Source organism: Ipomoea triloba, chromosome 1 (genome assembly GCF_003576645.1).
Source record: "Ipomoea triloba cultivar NCNSP0323 chromosome 1, ASM357664v1".
NCBI lineage: Eukaryota > Viridiplantae > Streptophyta > Magnoliopsida > Solanales > Convolvulaceae > Ipomoea > Ipomoea triloba.
In genome coordinates this window covers 36143900-36165361 of record NC_044916.1, presented here as the reverse complement: position 1 = coordinate 36165361, position 21462 = coordinate 36143900, and the positions used below count along the sequence as shown (strand labels likewise).

Below are 21462 nucleotides of genomic sequence, written 5' to 3'. Positions count from 1 at the left end.
AGCACTAAATCTGTTGTAATTGGCATTAGGGGGTGTAGATTGGGGAATTGAATGAGGTGATAATGATGTTTCAACTGCCAATGCAAGATGCCAAATCCTACAAAGATACACATGCCCATCATATATAACATGTCCCCAGCTGCACGTGGTAACACTAACAGCCCAACCCTATGCCAAACTGTAACCATTTGTACCAATAAGGTAAACAATCTACATTTTTGTGTATAGTAACAGCTCATCTTTTTCATGATGAAAACAGCATTTGCAGCGGCAATCTACACCAGTGTATAACAAACACTATTCGGTACTGACACAGGTTACATCATGGTGTTGTTAGATGCGACTAAAATCATAGACAAAATCTTGCAGTAAAATAGTGTACTAGGCTATGAAGAGTTCTAGTAAGAAAGCACTAATGCACAAAACGAAAAGCACTACTGAATTTCACCATCCTCACCGAGTTCACCATCTTCCAGCTCTTCGTATCCACCACTACGACGAGATGCATCGCGTTCTTTTTTGTGTCTCTTGCGTCGACTTTCACCGTCTGATTCAGGTGAATGTGCATGCTGCAAGCACGAAAACATAGCCAAGAATCAAGATAATGCACTAATGCGCCCAATAGTGGGGGTTAATAAAAAGGTGTAACACTCCCAATGTGCTCGAGCCCATAGGATAAAATAACATTGAGGCCTATATGAGCAACATGAGAACCCTTTTTAGAACTTTTACAGTCAAAATTGGTTTAACCTTTTATTGTATATGAGTCTCTACACCAATCTCACATAGTGGTCACAGTCCTCATCTCTCACAGATCTGCAGACAACTTTGCACATTACCTAGTGGTGAGGGTATAGATTGGAATCAAAGGAAACCCATATACATTAAAGGGAAATTTGCATTTTTAGTCCTTCAATTATACCCGTGGTACAAACTTAGTCTCTGAGTTATATGCATGACCATCTTTAACCCCTAAGTTATGCATGAAGTGGCGATTTTAGTCCCTCAGGAACTATTTCTACCACCAATTAGTCACTTAATAAAGTGATTGATTTGGTCCTTCAAGGACTAAAATCGCCACTCCATGCACAATTTAGGTATTAAAGATGTTCACGCATATAACTCAGGGACTAAGTCTGTACCACGGGTATAACTAGACCAAAAATGCAATTTTCCCTATACATTAAATGGTAACCATTTTGACCTCTTGACTTCCACTCAAGGTCCAACTTGTGTTGCATGTACAGACCTCAAAGTTAGATAACGCAGCTGGGATATGTGTGGGTCTGAGGTGTTTTAAAATATTAACTAATTTATTAATTACCTTCTTTGACTTCTTCCGTTCACCACTATGTCGACGAGACTTCTTAGTTTCCTCTTTCTCATCCTTATCAGAAGTCACATCATCAGTAGAGCTATGGTGCCGTTTCCGATGTTTCCTATCTTTGTCCTTATCCCTCTTTTTATCTTCTTTGTGTTCATATTCAACGAAATCTACACTCTCACTATCAGCATCATCCTTTCTCGAACGTTCTTTTCCCTTCTCCTTTTCTCTTTCACGCTGCTCTTCCTTCTCCTTGTCCTTCTCTTTTCTCTCTTTATCTTTTCTCTTTTCTTTCTCCTCTTTTTCCTTATCCTTTTTAACCTGCAATCATTGAAGACAAAGCAAAAAAGTAAATATATTGATAACATCTTATAACTATAACTCAGCAACAACTACATATATGCTCCTAAAAATTGAGAAATGTGATAAAATTTTTCCAACTTTCAAACTCTAGTTTGCAAGAAACCATCTCACTGTCAGCTCATTCTAAGCCGCTGGGCCAGAAATGGGTGTGGTATTTCAAAAGAGTGATTTGTATTTCCTCATTCTTTTCAATTGATTCCAAATTGTACCCTGATTTTTTAGTCTTTTCATTCTAAAACTTGGCAAGTGTCAACGTGACATTTTGAAAAAGTTCTAAAATATAAAAGCTTGATTGCTATCAGATATAAACTATGGACAATTACCTTTTCCTCCTCTCGTCTGCGTTCCTTTTCTTTTGCCTTCTCCTGCAAGCGAGTAACATATTCCTCAAAGATTTCCCTCAAGGTTGTCTCGTCTCCAATAGCTCTAGTTAAAAGTGCAAGTGGGAGGAAATAAGACCCAAATAATGAAAACATTAGAATAACAACCAGAGATGTTAGCACTTAGCATGAAACACATAAGCAAATATAAAAAACAATTACTTGTATTCTGAGCTATCCTCCACAAGCTCTTTGCATTCCTCCCAACTAGAAGCAGCAGTTATTTCCTAAAAGTAGAACATGAAAATATTCAGATGTAGATAACAATTAATTTGAGGCAAAATGATGTCATTAAAAGTAGATCTTGCACACATCAACAATGCTCAGCATCTCAACAAAATCTTTTGCAAGCCGTTGACGCTTTTTAGCTTCTTTCTCTTCCTTATCCTTGGCTCTCTCCATAAGGTCCTCAAATATGAGCTGCAAACAGAAGGAGAAACCAAACTAAGCACAGCATTGAAGAGTGAACTGGAGATAAGTAGCAACACTTGCAATAAATCACGCATCCCACAATCATCTCAAATCTTCATTCACTATTAAATGTTTCTCATGAAGAGAGAAAATGTTAAGACAACTTTTGTCCTTGTATCCAAAGTTCAGGATGACAATTATACAACGAAAAGGATGTAGAATTTAAATTTTAAAATGTCATAGAAACTCAAGCCACAGAAGCTAACAAAGTAACAATGTACGTGGTGAGGGGGAGAGAATAAATCGAAATAATTATGTCTGTGTGTGTACAAGGTGCCATCATCAAGCTTTCAACTGAGGTAAGATGAATAGGAAAACTGAGAATCTTTTGTTGCTTATAACAAGAAGATATATATGCAGCCAAGAATTCATACCTGCAAATTAACCTCAGAAATGGATGGGGTACCAATGGTTTCCAGAATAGCAGCTTTAAAGTCCTCAAATGACCATAATGGTGAGAATGTTATCTGAATGAGTACACATGCCAAATAAGGATTATGCAAACAATATATCCAAGCAAGATGGCGGAATGAAAACGGGAAAGGTAGAAAACCATACCTTTTCTGACTTCAAGACATTTTTAACACGTGTTTTGTCTTCATGATACTATTCAAAGTACAAATTCAAAGGAAAAACGAGTTAGTACAAGCTATGGGATTTTTTCATTTTGGCAGAAGTACAAACCATATCCAGTTTCTATTGGCTTGTTGGAGACTAAGCAAGAGCAAAGATGAAGTTTGTTGCAAAGTAACAGTATAATAATATCATGTATGTTAGTATTTGTCAGGAAGGATTATAGCCAAATTTGTATAGAAGTCTCCAAACTATAACATTCGTTTTATATTAAAAAATAACGTGTCACATAACTCTAACATGACTTCAGCATTGAATTTTTTTATGTGACTAACTTCTCTCATCAATCCACAAGATCCTCCTCAATCTTTCATATATACATCACCTTAAAAGCATACTAAAAGCCAACCCAGAAATCATAAAGTAATCACAATAAATGAAACTAGCATGAATAACCACTTAACCGGTTGTTTACAGATCAAAGGTTTGGAACAGTGAAACATTTCTACCTGATTTTCCAACTCTTCCACAACATCTTCAAACAAATCCTTTGGTGTAGAACCTGAAGTGTTGGATGCAACAGCCTGATAAGCCACAGACTCCTTCACCTATCATTCCCAGCAACAAGAGGAAAGAAATATAAAAAGGATGACCCAAAGCTGAAATAATATCATTCGCATATATGGCCAACCCCCTTCCAAAATAACGAGAAAGGAAAAAAACAAAAACAAAACAAAAAAAAAAACAAAAAACAAAAACAAAAAAAGATGAAGAAGAGAGTGAAATAGTGGCATAGTGCAATACCATTGGACAATAATCACGCCATAGTGTTTTAGCAGTGACTGTGCCAGCAGCAATATGGTCTGCCATCATATTACGAAAAGCATCACGGTTCTTGCGCTCAGCACGTCTCAATTGTTCCTAAAGTTAATCCAAATGCAATTGAAATCTTCAATCATAAATCTTAATGTAATACTATACAGTACATAGAAATCATTTTAAAAAGCACCTTTTGTGTTTTCCGTTGCTCTTCCTCTTCCTTCTCCAAGTCACGAATATATTCCTGTCATAATGACATATCAGTATTCTATTTCTAGACACCAATGTGTTAAAATGAATAGTGTACCTGGAAAACCTCCAAGCGATCAATTTTTTCAAGGCGCGAGCATCTTTCATCGTCTTCCAAGAGATCTTGAACTTTCCGCCACTGTGTGTCCACCTGAGGCCCCCCCAAAAAAAAAAAAATGAACTAGTCAAGAAAGTACAAAAGGGGGCAAAGGAAATCAAATCGAATTGTCATTCAACCATCCCACTCCCACCCCCACCCGAATCCAAAAACATCAGGAGTTAATAAAGATACCTTGATAAACCCACATGTTTCTAAGAATTGTCTATACTCTAATCTGTTCTTTCGGTAGTCCTCTTGAGCTTTTGCCTTTTCCTGGATACACAAGTACATGAGGACTAAGTCACATTTGGAAAAATTGTGCGATCCCTTCCAGTTGCAGGATATAGCATTATAATCTATCTGAAGTAATCATCAGCAATTTAATTCAAAGTACAGATGCACAAGCGCACAAACAATACAAGTAGATAACCTGACATTAGGCTTTTCACTTATAGGTATATTGCACTTATCTTACTCAAAGCATAGGCCTTCTTCATTCTGTAAAGATACACACTGGTATTTGGCTAATGCAAAAATTACTCACTAAGAATACCTAACTATCACACTCAACATCTTCTGCTAACCTTTTTCTGAAGATCCACTAAATAGTTTCTGAAGAGATCTTCACGATCTGCCTCTCTTTCAACAGCCTTGAACCGTTCATCATCTTCAAACATTGTTACTGCCTTGCTAGATTATCAAAAAAGATACCCCATAAGAATTTTATAAGACTATTTTACAACGGCGTATCTGAACAACTAAATATATGAAGAGCAAGTACAGCAAAACATGGGTAATAAATAAAAATGTCCCTACCTCCATCTTGTTGATGATGTAAGTTCCTTGGACTCCTGAAGGGAAAATTAAAAATTAACAGTGACAAAAGAAGTCAGGAGTTGATCCATTTCATTCAAAAGATGCTAATTATTTGAACCAAGAACAGCACAACTAATCATCAAACCATTGTAACAGCATGGGCACTACTAAGTGTGGCTTGGTGCAGCATACTGTAATTCAATACTGTTTATTATAGGCTGGAAACAAGGGCAATTATTATAAAGAAAATGTAGTACTCCATATGTTTTACTACATTAAATAACCTATTAGAATGTAAAATATATTGAAAATGCATCCACAAAGCAACTCTATGACTACAGCTTCAATAAACCAAGAGGCAAGAATAACTTATTGAAAACAGTAAAAAGAAATGAATTATCTAAATGTTGCTTAAAATACATGAACCCTACAAAGCTTACTTCCAACATCTTCGTGAATTCCTCCTTGGCTTTTCTCTGTCTCAGGCGCCTCTCCTCAGCCTCCAGTTTCTTCCTTTGCATTAAGTACTTTTGTAAACCGCAAAATGTGTCAACAATCAGACACAAGTTTGAGGTATAATTATACTAATGTACCATAATTATAAACTGTACCCAAGAAATCACTTAAATAGGATAATTAATTAATAGATCAAAAAACAATATTCAATCCTTCTTGGGGAGAAAGTTCAAGAAAATGCTCAATACCTCATTGAATGCCTGCTTCCTCTCACCATGAATTTTCAGTGCTCCATACCGTTTGTCATTGGCTATTGCTCGCACTGTCTAGAATGGCAAAAAACAAAGAGATTATCAAGTTCAGTCAGATTTAGTATGCAGGCATCTAGATTTGCTAGGAGCATATTAAAGAGAGCACATCATTTAACTAACCTGATCCCAAGTCCAGTCAGATCCCACATTGGCTGATTCTAATAGAGCTTTAAAAGCATTTTTGGCCTCCTAAAGTCAACAAAAGCAATCAGTTTATCAAGAACTCACACAATTAAATACAGAAGATTCTAAATATATACCTGCTTGGTGGCATACACCAAAGGTTCTTCATCTGCTGCTTTCTCATCTGAAACCGTAACATGAATGTTTGTAGCAGTACTTTTCTTCATCTGCTGTAAGACACATATAAAATAAAATAAAAAAATCAATAAACAATGTTATTCTACCTAAACAACAAGTTGGAGAAAAATATGGGTGTGTCAGAGAGTACTGTTCATGCTGAAAGCAAAATAATTGGTTGAAGAAACAATGTGCTCAGGAAAACAATTTTATAAAAGAGGTGGGAAGAATGTACACTAATAAAAATAAATAAATAAATAAAGTGGGTGGCATAACTCATAGGGCAAGTACATGCTGGCAGATAGAATTACATCCAGCAGAAACAATCATTTTGGCACTCATGGACATATAGAGCTGAACTAGTGGCATATCAACAATGACTCGGAAAGGTGAACATACCTCAATATCCTGTATGGAAGATACACCTGAGGAAGCAACAACTTGAGGAGATGAATTCTCCACGCCATTCCTGATATACACACATGCATCAAAATAAGTTACAGACATATACACCAAGCACATTCAGAGAACCTAACCAACAAAAAGCGTCCATACGTAGGTGCCTGGTTGGAGCTAGCCAAAGAAGCAGGATCTGCATTACTCCCCAGTGTAGCAGCAGGTGAAGAAACACTAATTGAGCTTGTTATAACAGGGTGCAAAGTAGCAGAATTTGCTGATGATCCAGAAACCACCGTAGATGGAGCATTAACAACAGAAACAGCAGGTGTAACTGGTGCAGAGCTTGAAGGTACTCCAGAAATTGTTGAAGGACTAGAGCTAACCGGGGTGACAGCAGTAAATTGTTGTTCAGTTGAGGTGCCAGCTGCACCAATTGCAACCTTAGATGTCAAGCCTGCATCACCCTGTGGTCCTGGAGCAGCTGCTTTTTCAGCTTGTTCGCGGGCCAACTGATTCAATTACTTCTAAAGTCAGTCCAAAAAAACAACAAAAAAAAAAAAAAAAACGAATAATGTTAATGCAATCAAATTTTTAAGTACCTTTAATTCCTCAGGTATTTCCCATTTTGACTCCTTCTTTTCTTTGTGATAGTAATATCTGAAAGTCACAATTCACAAGCATAAATAGGGGGGCAAAAGTAAAGGGGAGGGGGGGGGGGCGGGGGGGCGGATCAATCCATAAGAAGTCTCCCACTGTAATAAATTACTTTCTGCCATTTTCAGTTGTGAATTCTTTCCAACCAGTTAATGCCTCTGCTCTCTGGAAAAGAAACGCAGTGGATAAGTTAATACAAGACTGATCATCTAAGCAAACAATATTGTAAATCCACCATATACCTCTTATATGAAAACTTAAATTATGATAGAGATACAAAAATAGTATTGCATACTTAAAAAAGTAAAATCTCATAAAAAAGAAAGTCACTACCTGAATGTTCACTAGCATTGGAACATTTATACTTGGATAAAAGTCACTTCACAAATTAAACAACGATTGAACCACCCGTACATGTATTGCTCAAGCAGGGTACAGAAAATGGTCATTATCAAGAGAAGTATATACAATATAGTACACCAAGCAATAACAGGTACCTAATCCAACTTAGCTAAGGAACCACCATTGTCAATCCCCTCCCCCCCAAAAGAAGCTTTCAGCTGAGGGGATGGGACATTGGAAAAAAATTAGAATTAAGTTGTCAATTATGGCATAGAATGAAACAAATCATTGCCTGCCTTGAAGAGAAACTTCCTTCAAAGTGAGCATTGAGAGCAGTCGATATATTCCTGTGATTTTCCATGACAGCTACAAACCAGTAGAAGAACATGCAAACAAAGGGAGAACACATATAAAACCGCTTTGTGCAATTCAAATTTTGCTTACTGAATAGTCAAGTTCCATAGGTAGCAATGCTAACAAAAACCCTGAAGCAACCAAAAGCAATCTAGAAAAAGACTTTGTACTTAATTTCCAGAGTAGCAGAATGGAAGTTGGCTCACCTCTAGAGGTGTCATTAATTCCAAAGGCTTCTCCCAGCTAGACTGTTTTGTAATCTTGTTGTAGTAATACCTAATGTGCACAAAAAAAAAAAAAAAAAAAAAAAAAAAAAAAAAAAAAAAAAAAAAAAAAAAAAAAAAACAAACAAACAAACAAACAAACAAACAAAAAACAAACGTTGTGTTGGTTAAAAGAAATCCATCCACAATTTAGAATTAAAATGAACGAGTCAGATCATGCAGTTCCCTATCTTTGATAGGCTATATAGAAATAAATTTTTAGTTCCTGTGAAATAAAGAGGGTAAAACAGGTCTTAAAAACTTCATTATAAGGACTAACTAACCTTCTTCCTGAGACCTCATACTCTTGCCAATCAGATGTCGACTGCTCAGCATTATTCTGAGTATTAGCAGCCTAATCAAATCCCCAAGTGGTGGAAATTTGGAAATTGTATTAGGGGGAAAAAACCATACAAGATATGCAAGGTGTAGGAGTAATTAAACCATTGCCAATAAAAATATTTTTTAGAGTCAGATCCAGAAATAATGATATAAATCACGGGATGAGAAAAAAGTGTGTAAGATCACAGGACCATACCACAACTGCAGGAGCAAAGGCTGAGGGTTGCTGACTGGTATGCTGCATAGGTGCACTTTGATTTGCAGGTGGCACCCAGGGTTGTCCTCCAGCTGTGAATGCTGGTGTACCTATCTGGGATGACATGTTGATGCCACTGTTTGTCTGGCCAAAAGAAGATGCTGCAAACTGCAAGCGTAAAAATGAAAAATGAGGAAGTTATAGTAGACAGGACACAATCAAGGGAAATTCAAGTGCTAATAAATCAATAACATTGATAACAATGCTTAATCTGATCCCTTTTTCATACACTATGAGACAGAGAATGTAAGTCCAGTGGCACTCACACCAGGCATGTGATTATTCCCAGAAGGAATCATTTGTTGAGGCTGCATTGACGCAGATGGAATAGGCATATTTGGTTGCATACTTGCCATCTGAATTGGCTGGGATGAAGGTATGTGACCAGGCTGACCAGGGCGTGGAGGAAACTGCTGCATTGGTTGAGAAAATTGCATTGCTTGACTTTGTCCAGGACCCATACCAATGTTTGGCATTTGTACAGGTGGAGCAAATGGCTGTCCTTGTTGTGCAGGTGCTCCAGGTTGAAACTGCAACAAACAATTTGCTTGCTCATTAGTCTTAGAAAATAAAGCACCAATAACATGCCAAACTTAAAAAGAAGTCAGGTAACATACTTGCATGGGAAACGAACCATAACCATGGGGTGCCATGGGTCCACCTGGATGTGGCCGAAGAGGCTATAAAAGGTAGTTAACAAGAGAGAAAAAGTTGAGATCTCAGAATAGATGAAAACAATCAAAACATCACAATTGAATGTCTTTAATAACAAAAGAAACTCAATGTCAAATGAGCCAATGATATATAAATTCTTTACCTAACAACATAAATAACTAAAAACTGCAAAATTGTTCCCAAAAATCAAAGCATACAACATCTATATACACATCATGCTCATTATCTTTAGTAAAAGGAAAAATAAGTTCACTTAAACTTAGAGTGCAGGCATTCACAGTGATCTAAGCATAATACCTGTGCACCAGATGGCGGTGGATTAGCTGCCATGCCAGCACATACACAATACTTCAACTCCCCAACAAGGCAGCCTGAACTGTTACCAAAATCAAACATTTGCAAACAATCATATCACAGTATAATATCCATAAGCCTTTCAACATTTCTAACACGCCCAAATTATTCCACTTGGCTAAACATTTTTTATTACAACTAATCTACAAACACCGGAGCTATAATTTACATCCTTTTCAAGATAGCTTTCACCATATTGAAGTGTGACTGAAATTAAGCGCTATCACAAAGTAAAGTAAAAAATTATCATAAGTAGAATCTAATCAAAAGTTCATGCTCAACACGAAATTAAAAATTAAAGATATCAAAACAATAATGGAATTAAAATATATACCTATCAGACAAAAGAGAAAATTCTGCGGAAGTATCCTTGCGTGTGTCTGAGAGAGGAAGAAATGAACAATTACCTGGAGAAAGATCGCCCGTGAAGGTTTATTATACGGATTGGTTTCTAAAATCGGTGTTTTCTGGGAGCAGGGGAGTTTGATAGATTTCAGAACGTGTACTGTAAACCCTATCGGGCGAGCCGGGTCCGAGTCGATACTTGCTATTAGCTCCGACCCGATAGTCAGGCATTATGCATTAACAACTTTGTACTAAGCACATCAAGTTACATATATAACATAGATACAATATTACAAATTTATTTTATATGTGTTATAAAAATGACAATAATTAATATGTGATATTGAATTTTGTTATGATAGTGGTTGTGATGGCTTATTATTATAACTTTGTTTACAATATAAAATAAATAAATTTAATTGTGCTATTGAATTATACAATTTCTTTAAGAAATTATTATACAATGTTTTATATAAATTTCGAACTCAATAAAAATTTGTAATTAACCATTTTTTCTCAATTAATTGCATGTTGTAGCAAGTTATTGATATGATTTTCACACAAAACAAAATTTGTATCAAATGCTTGCATAGACCTTATACTATATGTATATATTATTTTTTAACACAACTTTAAAACAAATGTTATATAGCTTTTTCTAAAAACATCATATGAATGACCATATATATAAAACACAAGCTGACAACTATATATCATACATCACAACCAATACTGTCTCAAATTCATCATTATTATTATCGATAACTTTGAATGTTGTATAACAGTAGTCGTATTGATATGAATCTATTTATGACAATTCGGCTAAGATGGGTCAAAAGTACCGTAAAAGCAACTCTACCAATGGTTTTTTTCATGAGTTTATGCCAGAAAAATTACCATCAAAGCATGAGAGAGAATGATACGAGTTCATTTGCAAACATTGGTTCATAGCACGGTAAATTAGTAAGACATTTTATTTTAACATTGATTGCTATGCGCGTTATGCACACAACAGCCGCCCATGCGAGCGCGTGCAGTGCACGCACGCCTGACACAATGCTTTATTTTTTTTATTATAAAAATTATATTATATCTGTTTTATTTTTTTCTTCCCCTCTCGTTTTATCTCTCCTAATCATACTTACAAAAACTGATCAAAAATCACGAAATAACTCCATTGATAAGGATGCTCTAATCATGAAGGTTGTTAGCTATCTAACAAATGATTACTATATGATTGTCTTGTTTTAATTTAATGGGCATTGAATATTCAAGGTTCCGAGACAAGTAATAACAATAACAAAACTAATAATAATGGACAAGTTTTGTATAAATGTAAACATATAGCACGCCCCTCCAAACGGGATAAATTACATGCCTAATTTATGCGGTGGGCGCTCTATTCAACAAATACAGGATGCCCCTACATAACTTATTGTAGTATATTTTTCAGACAATCGGTTTTTCTTCCCGAATTTTACTCTTAGCAATAAATTTATTTTTAAATAATATACTAATATATTAATTATAAATTTGTGATACATTAAAAATAAATTTATATATCAATTATTTATTTTTGTAATATGGATCATATAATGATTAAACATTAGACTTGGAGTCATCAACAAATGGGCCTAATTTGTTGTACAGAATTAGGGCTAGGGTTTCAAATACCCTCTCATCCGGCACTCCCCATCTATAAAGTTCCCCGTTAGGGGAGTCGTCTTCCCGCAGATCCTGTAAGTTTCGCTTCCCTCGAATCGAGAGTGTTACAGTGCATTTCTTCACTATCTGATTCCATTTTCAAGTTCTGTTCAATTCTCATTCATGTTTTGGTGCGATGATTATAAAATAATTCCTCGTTCTGAATGCTGTTGCCACGGCATGACAGACTCTTATACACCCATAGAATATGAGCACCATAGTATTCATAATTTTTTAGTTTCCATGGTTTTATTGAACCTTTAGTCGTAAAAGTTATGATTTGTGAATGTTGATCTGACTCCTATGCTGTTTTGTATACGGTGTTATTTGTTTGAATTTGATTGATAGGAGAATGGTCTCTATTTTTTCTCACATGGCATTTCTTGTTGCCTTGTGTCTAACCTCTCCTGAAATTCAACTAGGTGGTGTTTAAAGCCCTAATTTGTCTTCAACAATGATTTCAAAAATTAGGGTTACGCACGCCTCCAAACTCAAGACACTATATAATTTCTGAAGTTAACTGAGGTTGTGAACTGTTTAATGTCTTCTTTTAGATGTTGCTTCATAGTGATTGCTGATTAACTGGTAGCGTGGCATTTCAAGAGTTTACAGGACACAAAAATGGGTTTGAGGACATAAAGTTTTAATTTTCAAGATAATTATATTATTAAGACCATGGAATGGGAGTTTTTAAAATTCTTTTAGAGATGGATATCGGATGTACTGAAGTTTTGATCATGTTATTTTCAATCTGACTATCTGAGAGCGATAAAGTTATTTTGAGAACATGACCTATATGGCTATATATGCTCCATATGGACATATGGTGTAGCAATTAGCCAATGAAGATTGTCCAAAAGTTGTCTGTGACTGGTTACTTGATGTCCCAATGTGCTGATTTATCATCTTTTAGTTAAATTAAATTTCAGCCGGCTTACTACTGGTCTGTTTTTTGTGGGTTACATATCCATAGCCAGCCCAAGAAATGTGCAAATCCATCAGCATAAATTTGAAGTCATGGTAAAGTCTTTCATAAATCACGTAATATTTAGAAGGCTTCGCACGAGATGAGCTCAAAGTATAAAGCTGTGTAGTCTGTTATGTATACAACTGTTTCTACTGTCAAACAGGCTTAATTAGCTATATTTATTTGTATATTCTTACTAAGTTAGAGCTAGAATGTGCTTTGTTTCATAACGCCCTAAAGTATAAAGCTGTGTAGCTCTGCGTCTGCGGTTTCAAAGCATTCCTGTTGCATAATTAGCATTCAACGTAATGCCTATAAACCTGTATTCGTCCTTTTGAATTTTAGTGCCAGTTTACGTAGTACTGTCAGGGGTTAAATATCAATTGCATTGCAATTCCACCACAATTCTTTGTCCAGTCTAATTACAATGTTTGGTTGGATTGAATTGTAATTTTTCTTTTTGTTGAACTGCAATTCACATGATGTTTAATTGTAAAAGAATAACAATTTGGTGGGATATGAATAATGTAAGAATTCAAATTACTTGAAGGAAAGAAATTGTATAAAAACTAAAATGTTTTGTGCAATAATAATAATTGAGGATAGTAATGTCATTTTAATCATTTTTCCTTTCTCACAACCATTATATTGCAATTCATGAGGAGGCCAAAGAAATGTGGAATGCAATGCAATTCATGTATACCAAATAGCCGGTCATGGTTTTCAAAAAACAAAATAGTCCATCATGAGTGGTACCTATGAATTGCATTTCAATAATTGTGGTGGAAATTTTTTTAGGGCAATTCAATAATGGAAAAAATAGGATGAAATGACAATATTATCTTTATTATTATTATTATTATTATACAATGACAATTTTGTATTTATACTTTCTTCCCAATCCTAATAAGTCTATTCTTTTCTATCAAAATGTAAAATTTTATTTTCTTCTATCAAATTACAATTTCTTTTATTCTAATTTTTTCCTTGTACTACAATCCTATGATGCCTCCAAGAAATTCCTTGAAAACTTTTTAAAAAACATGTAGATATTCTCTCATGATGTTTCATATTATATATTTTCGTTTTTTGTTGTAATTTGTAAATGACTGCATAACTATAAGTTGTTTAGATTAGTCTAGTGACTATGACCTTGATTTGAGGGTTATTAGGTTGATTAATTGATTATGACTCTTGATTTTATCAAAGTATAATTTTATTCGTGATTGTACGATTATGACTCTACGCTTTTATCAAAGTATGATTGTGTACCGAATTTATTACTCAAGGGTTTGGTTAATTACTATTTGTCTATATGTATCCTTGCCTTTTATTTATTGATTGATAGATATTTTGATTTAAGAAACAAAAGAAAGTATCTGAGAATAGCCATGAATTTGTGTCGGTAATACGTGGAGATCGTCTTCTTCCCTCTTCACGAGGAAATTGAAATCTGATAAGGCCCACATTCCAAATTGTAACCGATCAACCAACACGTTTCCAATCCACCAGAAAGAGACATTGTTGATTAAACCCACCAAACCACAGACAAAATCACATGATCAAAGAAAACAAAAACCAAACAAGTCACTGTCAAATTAGAGCAAAATCTAAACTTCAAGTCTGATGATGGATGCCATTTACTCGGCTATTACACTGGGCATAACACAAGCTATGTGTTCTCAAGGCTGAAAATATTACACAAGCAATCAAATTAACAAATCTTAACTGGAAAAAAAGCTAGATTAAAACTGATGATCTTCATCTTCTTGATTCAGGGTTACAGAGCTTGCAGGGATGGCAGGTTCATAACGCTGTTCTCAGCTCTAGGACTGCTCCCTGCACTGCTATTCGAGTGCGAACAGAACGCCGCCTTCTGTAAAACTCCAGTTGGGGATGAAGCCATTCTTGGACTCCCATCCCATCCCTCCATGAGGTTAAGGGCCGAGGCGTTTTTGCAGTCACTTGACTTGCTGTTAGTGCTGTGAAAAACCTCGCCTAGAGGTCCACCCACGGATGATTCCCATGCAATGGGAATCCAGTTTCCTTGTCTTTGGTTTCGTTCGTTGATGACTGCCCCGACTCCTAGCCCCATTTGCGTGGTTTCATGCTCCCACGATAGTTTAAGCGGGGAAGCTGCAAGCTTCTCAGACACTGGAGACGACGTTGAGGACATGAAGTCTGAAGTGGACATTGGTATGGAGATCGAGAGGCGAGTCTGGTCTGATTGCAGATCAATGTCTGGCTGGCTCTTGGGCCAATCATCCATGAACTGATGAAGTGAATGGCGGGTTTTGCTCTCACGGTCACTCACATCTTCAGGATTTAGCAGAGGGTTGGAGCAGACTAATCCAAACCCTGACCTTGATGGTGCTTCATAAGAATGCTGGTTTTTTATTATGGAATGTTGTTGACTCTCTTTTTTGCCTGGGGATAGAATTTGCAGCCCGGTTGCATCTTGATACGTCTCACCACGATTTCCCTTATCCAGAAAGCTCCTAGAAACAGCAGAATCTTGCATCCAGTTAGCCAAAATTTGGGAAAAGAAACAGTATTAAGACTAACAAAAGCTGTGATTTAAGATTATACCTGTAAAGGTGAGATGGTTGAAAAGGATTATTGGTTGCAAATGGCTGCAAATTGTTCTGATTTGAGAAGCCAATACTGTCGGAAACACTGCCTCCGGACACCACAGCTGCTGATGCTGCTGAGGAAGTAGCCGGCATCAGCTTAGTTGCAGCTGTTGTCCCCGAGGCGGAATGGCTTGCTTGACCTTCCACAGGCTTTCTTGAACGATGACGGCCTCTGTTCATATGCCGTTCACAGTATTTTTGGTCGGCTACTGCATCTCTCGAGCACCGCCATTTCTTCCCATCGGTTCTCCTGCACCTCCCGGGCTCTGGATCAGTGGTGTTGGAGAATCCCAGATGGAATGCACCCCATCCAACTGCCAACATATCAACACCACTTAAAGTTATTTTTTTTTGAGTACTATTGACTCTGTTACAATGTAGTATTTGTTCATAGCTACTTTTCTCAACCAAATGAAGCACAAAGAGCCAATATCGAGGCTCGAACCCACCCCCTCCCATGTGGGGTGCAACCAGGACACGGGTGCCATTAGACCATAAGGTCTTTGGCACCACTTCAGTTATAATTACAGATTTGCAGACCTCATTCATTTATCTAAAGAACATGCCTTTTATTGCAGCACATAAGCAGCACAGAATCAAGATAATGTCTTGGAGAATATGAAATCAAAAAGGGGGAAAGAGCAGAACTTACAAGAATTGGCTCTCAGGCCAGAATAAGCTGATAAGGCTGCAGAATCAAAGGCCTTTCTGATGGGGTTGAGCAGATAAGGAGGAATAGGCACATTTGCAGTTATGTACTTATAGATCAAAGCCTGGTGTTCCAGCTCCATCCACTGAGATGGAGTGAATGGCCCTCTCACTCCACTTACTAACCCATGCATGTTCCCAGAATTCAATCCTCCATACCCTGAAATGGAAACAACTAAATTACCTCAAAAACAGAATGTGTGCACAATTTCAAACAGAACTCAAGAAACCCAAAAACTAAAACAGCTATCTTGATTGGTGGGTGAAAAAAGAAAAGACCTTTGGTATCAAGAATGTATGAGGAGGGGCAAGTAACATCACACTTTGAAAAAGGGATCACAAAAGTGCCTTGTCTTCAATAGGGCTACAACACTGTAGAAAATCTGGGGTTTGAGAGACCAAGTAAAAACAAAACCTCTGAGAGGAGGAATCTGCATGAGTGACAGATGTTCAAAATGTTTTTCTTTCCCACTTTTCTACCTTCTTATTAGCACCAAACTGGTAACTTTGCAAACCAAGATTCTGTAGTGGAAGATGGTTGAAAAGACATGGTTTCCAACACATACAAGACTGTGCTGGGAATTTAAAACTCAAAAACAGAAAACCCATGCAAGCTAAGAAAGAAACAGTCTTTCCTAAAAAGCCATAAGCAGATCGAATGTTTAACCCAATTTAAACACCCAACTCAAGTCTTGGAGGCGAGTGGGCAGAGAATCATTTCCCTTCCAAAACCAGAAGCCTAGAGGTCTACTACCCAAACACATCATATCCCATTATTACCATTTATGCACCAATGGGTCACAATAAAGTTGGGAACTTTACCTGAGTTTCTGCTAAAAGCGACAGAAATTTGGTGATGGTAAGACGGCAATGGCAGTGTCTGCGAGTTGGGAGAAGAGAAACTGAGCATTTGCTGGCCGGATTCAGAGCCTGGGTTAGCATTAGATCTCAGAATTGCGGCGGTGGAAGTTTTAGCAAACTTGGTTTCTCTCCAATCATCCGGCGCCGGCCTTTCTTGCTTCAGAAACCCTCCAGATCCACACCATTTCAGCTTGGACTCAACATCAGAGAAAACACTAGCAGTTGCTGGCAACACCCCAGTATCTAAACCCCCCAACACCCCCCCAAAATCCATCCTAAAAAAGGGAGACCAGACCAGACACCTAAAAACCCAACAACAATAACAACAGACAGTGGAGACAGTAACTACATAAACACAAACAGACGGAAGTAGTGGCTTGATTTCTTGGAGAAATGAGCATGTTATATTAAAGATGATCCTTTTTTGAGGTCCCGGGCACTGGGCGCGTGACTGTATAGGTGCTTATTAAGTGCTAGCTAGTAGCTACGTCTGTATAGTTATATACCCAACCAGGCCTGAAAAGTGGAAGAAGAACACGACAGTACTAATATACTGCGTTCTTCGGAACAAGTTGACGTTTCTGAAAGCTAAAAAATAATTGGAAACCAAGACGGAGAAACAACGAGCGAGAGAGGAAACCGCACAAGTAACTTGCTGTCGCTATACCCCTTTGCTTATATGGGAAATTCTTGCACCGCCTCATATAATTCACATCTTTAACTCAATCATCATATTAATTAATTATTTCTTTACCCACCACATTTGATATCCCACCACCAATACTAATTCAACCCCCAACCCAACACATCTGCTCATTTTGGTCATAATCTCTTCATTGTCATTTAAGAAGTTCGAATATTAATCTCTTCTCTTAAATATTGTCTATTAAACTAATAAACTAAACTCATACAAGCAATAAAGCACATTACTAATTGCATTTTTGGGTGACGAGGGCACTATTTGTTTTTTAAAATGAAGGTGCTTGACAAATGACAAATAGTTGATAGCTAATTAAATTAATTGATAGTTGATGTATATGTTAAATAAAATTTATAACTGTGTTTTTTTTTTTTTTAAAAAATTACTTATAAATAAGAATGACAACTGTAGGAGCATGGGACGAGATTTTTGTAATCTTTATCTAATACGACGAAAGATGTGGTTGAGTGCATGGAACAAATGCGTAAAAGCACGTGACCCTTTTACATATGTTATACACTTTGATATTTTGCTTTGTCCCACTCTCATCTCTCTTCGCCTCTTTTTATTCTCTCTTTCTATAATTATTACACAAGATTCATCCTTAACACAAACTCACAAAATAGCGTTTAAATATTCAAATCGATACTCTAACTTTACTATAAAAGTTATTTCTAAAGTACTACAAGTTTCACGTTAACTTAAATATCACTCTCGCGATTTGTAAGATTTTGACGACTTAATTTAAAAATAAAATATACAACCGTTGGAAAAATTAGTACAAATTAACACTTCAGTGTCCATTTGGAAGTATTAATTTGAGTGAGTCCATTTATTATTTGTGTTGGGTGGAATCACATTTCGATTCGCCTAATTAAAATAATAAATTTGATATATTATACACTTAAAAATTAAAATAAATAATAAGTCAACGAAAATTTGATTCAAGGTGCATAAAAAATTAGAGTTTGAAAATAAGTATAATTTGTCCCACATTAAAATGGCACCAGTATAAATGCCATTTAACTTTTTAAATGAGTTTAAATTATATAACATATAAGCTATCTTTTAATTTAAGTATAATGTTTGTCCGAACAATGTACATATGCATACACATGATATTTGACTGGGTAATAAATTATATATATATATATATATATATATATATATATATATATATATATATATATATATATATATATATATATATATATATATTATAAAATAAAGTACATACCGCACAATTAATCAAAGACCTACCTGTTGGAAAAGTATGCTGAAGAATTGAATGCATGGATCACCAAAAGTAGTAATGGTTGCATGTACTGTGCATTGTTAAATTCTTCACCAAATATTTTGTGTATTTAATTGCATGCATATGCTCTGAATTCATTCCTCCAATTGACCGGTCTGCAAATCCCCCATATATATGCCTCTATCATATGCCTCACATATATGTATATATATCTTGTAATTAATATATTAGCAATTTATAGTTTAGGTCCTATGATTAAATATACCTTCTAAGTTCTAATATTTTATAGTTATATCATACTTGAATTTATTTAAAGTCGGGTGATTTATGCATGCATGCAATGAGACGTCAGTGAGAAGTGTATTACCATATTTTATAATATTACGCAAACCATAATATTATAGGTCTGTTTTGGGCGGGAAGTTAAAACTGAGGATATTGTTTTTATTAATATTATAGATTATAGATTATAGATTATAGATTACATTGCAGAGAAATATATATACTGAATTATTACCATTAGTAATTCTAGTCTAGAATTGTATAACGAATAGGAACGTAGGGAAGAATATATTTTATTATGAATTTTATTTTAATTTACAATTGTATTAGGGATAGGAACTGTATTACCATATTTTATAATATTACGCAAACCATAATATTATAGGTTTGTTTTGGGCGGGAAATTACGCAAACCATAATATTATAGGTTTGTTTTGGGCGGGAAGTTAAAAAAACCATAATATTATAGGTTTGTTTTGGGCGGGAAGTTAAAAATGAGGATATTGTTTTTATTAATAGTATAGATTTACCGCTCAAGACACACAAATTATTATTGTTAATTAGTAATTAACGTGGTACGTAACTATGATTAATAATATAAATAAGACCAACGGTGAAATGCTACTACCACAACTTTCTCTAATTTAACAAAATAACAATGAAAGTAGTCCACTAGTCGATTATATAATTTATTTATAAAAATAAAAACAAATTATAAACTCAACTTTATATATTAAAAAAAAAAATACTGTGTAGTATATAGGTGTGGGCGATATACCGTTTTCATTATCACCATTTTATTCACTCTCTCAAAAAGGGTTTGAGATTTAAAATAAATTATTATTTAATTAGTTAAGGAGGATATTGGTTTGTCTTAAATTCCAATCTAGACATCTCCGGTCAATGAAGCAAGTGGGTAACGTGATAATTTTCCAATCTAGAGGACAATATTAAATCTTAACACCCTTTTGTCTACTCCACTTGCCTTTGTTTAAGTTACAACAATTAGGTTTATATATATAATAAATTGCAATTAATAATTAATAATATATATTATTAATAAGATAATCAAATTGAACTCCCAAAGCACATGACTTGCATACACACCATCATGCGCCCACCTTTCAACTTTCCCCTTAATTATTAATCATTAAATTTTACAAAATATTATTTTTAAAAATTATAATGATAGGACAAGAAAGATCAATATGTACATAATTATCTAGGAATATTTGTGACAACGAGATTAAGAATTATAAGATCCATAGTGTTTATTATTGTGAGACAAATTTATTTGCGAACGGGGCAGTGACGCATGTAGGGAATGACCATCTTGAAATGCGAGTCCTTGATACCGTTAATAGGGCTATACCTATTTTGTTGACTAACCGCGTTGGAATGGCCTGATTGATAGAAAGCTTAAAATGTAAAATATAAATTTCAATTTGTGTATATAATAATGTATTGACTTGAATAAGATTTGATTGAATTTAAATACTTTAAAATAAAACTTTTTTTTTCCTTTAATGTTTTTTATTCATTAATTGTGGTCAAAAATCAGTTTGAGTATGTCCATATATACAGTGCAAGAAATTCTAAGTAGGTACCAAACAATTGAATACCATTGAAGACAGTTGCGTCCTCGTTGGAGACATTGCTTAATGCCAGTTAATATGGACTTGGTTATAGCAGTAAATGCTCAGCTTGAAATAGTTTCGTGAACTCAATTGATAGATCAAAATTTAAAAAGTTAATATTTTTGTTTAATTTAAGGGAAATCTGTTATAGTTGCGTAATCGTAAAAACTTTGGACGCCGTAATTTTGATACAATAATCTTTTTCATAAATATAATACTGAAAAGAAAGTATCCATAGACCATAGTCTACTCCATATATGGTAGTATCAACTATCAAATACTAAAACAAATACCCACGAAGAGTGGCAGACTACCTTAAAAAAACCGTCCAATAAACCAAGGATGTTGCCACAATTTGGTGGCGTTCATTAATATGTTTCCCTATTTCGATGCCAGAGCTGAACTAACATTTTTATGGGTGGGCCAAAACGAAAAGGCAGCATCATAAAACCATAGTACTACCAAATCGCAATATAGATTTCTCAAACTTTTGGTTGGACCCATTATAATTAAATACCTAAACTATACACAACTTTATCCCGTGCCCACATACATGTTAAAACTTAATG

At 35.4% G+C, this 21462-nt stretch overlaps 2 protein-coding genes, 1 long non-coding RNA gene and 1 other non-coding gene across 8 annotated transcripts; 2 read left to right on the top strand and 2 right to left on the bottom strand.

Annotated features, from left to right (window-relative positions):
- Window positions 1-171: 171 nt before the first annotated feature.
- LOC116021894 (pre-mRNA-processing protein 40A) lies at window positions 172-10361 on the bottom strand. Of its 5 annotated transcripts, XR_004099093.1 has the most exons (30): window positions 10136-10340; window positions 9745-9823; window positions 9390-9452; window positions 9039-9302; window positions 8713-8880; window positions 8459-8529; window positions 8118-8187; window positions 7328-7380; window positions 7161-7218; window positions 6718-7070; window positions 6562-6631; window positions 6123-6215; window positions 5983-6051; window positions 5800-5877; window positions 5536-5622; window positions 5096-5130; window positions 4864-4969; window positions 4472-4552; window positions 4238-4330; window positions 4121-4174; window positions 3916-4032; window positions 3621-3719; window positions 3097-3144; window positions 2913-3005; window positions 2380-2487; window positions 2230-2294; window positions 2011-2113; window positions 1325-1645; window positions 751-816; window positions 443-569 (listed from the first exon to the last, which is right to left on the bottom strand). XR_004099093.1 is itself a non-coding variant. In XM_031262421.1 (29 exons), the coding sequence occupies exons 2-29, from the start codon at window positions 9775-9777 to the stop codon at window positions 435-437; spliced, it is 2988 nt and encodes a 995-aa protein (XP_031118281.1). In that variant the 5' UTR covers window positions 9778-9823; window positions 10136-10338; the 3' UTR covers window positions 172-434. The 5 variants fall into 5 exon arrangements, 4 of the variants coding, with proteins under 4 accessions (XP_031118281.1, XP_031118273.1, XP_031118290.1 ...); XM_031262421.1 differs by lacking the exon at window positions 751-816 and having other exon boundaries at window positions 172-569; window positions 10136-10338; XM_031262413.1 differs by lacking the exon at window positions 751-816 and having other exon boundaries at window positions 435-569; window positions 10209-10361.
- Window positions 10362-11780: 1419 nt separating this feature from the next.
- Window positions 11781-13262, top strand: LOC116022905. Its single transcript, XR_004099313.1, has 2 exons — window positions 11781-11885; window positions 12824-13262. It is a non-coding gene; the product is annotated as an uncharacterized LOC116022905 (long non-coding RNA).
- On the top strand, window positions 11978-12068 carry LOC116002591. The gene has a single exon (XR_004094514.1). It is a non-coding gene; the product is annotated as a small nucleolar RNA snoR8a (small nucleolar RNA).
- A 1059-nt stretch (window positions 13263-14321) lies between the features above and the next one.
- LOC116022235 (growth-regulating factor 7-like) lies at window positions 14322-17669 on the bottom strand. The gene is made up of 4 exons (XM_031262864.1): window positions 16981-17669; window positions 16103-16318; window positions 15407-15764; window positions 14322-15315 (listed from the first exon to the last, which is right to left on the bottom strand). Exons 1-4 carry the CDS (start codon window positions 17291-17293, stop codon window positions 14598-14600), a joined length of 1605 nt encoding a protein of 534 aa, XP_031118724.1. The 5' UTR covers window positions 17294-17669; the 3' UTR covers window positions 14322-14597.
- Between the last annotated feature and the right edge of the window lie 3793 nt (window positions 17670-21462).

Bases quoted from the DNA above. Each gene is read 5' to 3' on its own strand.
- LOC116021894 (XM_031262413.1), bottom strand. From the start codon at position 9,777: ATGGCAGCTAATCCACCGCCATCTGGTGCACAG. The intron at 4,970-5,095 runs GTAGGGACATTT...TTGATAATCTAG, and splicing joins ACATCATCAACAAGATGGAG to CAAGGCAGTAACAATGTTTG. The intron at 3,006-3,096 runs GTATGGTTTTCT...GTACTCATTCAG, and splicing joins ATGTCTTGAAGTCAGAAAAG to ATAACATTCTCACCATTATG.
- LOC116022235 (XM_031262864.1), bottom strand. From the start codon at position 17,293: ATGGATTTTGGGGGGGTGTTGGGGGGTTTAGATACTGGGGTGTTGCCA. The intron at 16,319-16,980 runs GTAAAGTTCCCA...TTTCCATTTCAG, and splicing joins CGCTTTTAGCAGAAACTCAG to GGTATGGAGGATTGAATTCT. The intron at 15,316-15,406 runs GTATAATCTTAA...TGCTGTTTCTAG, and splicing joins CAACCATCTCACCTTTACAG to GAGCTTTCTGGATAAGGGAA.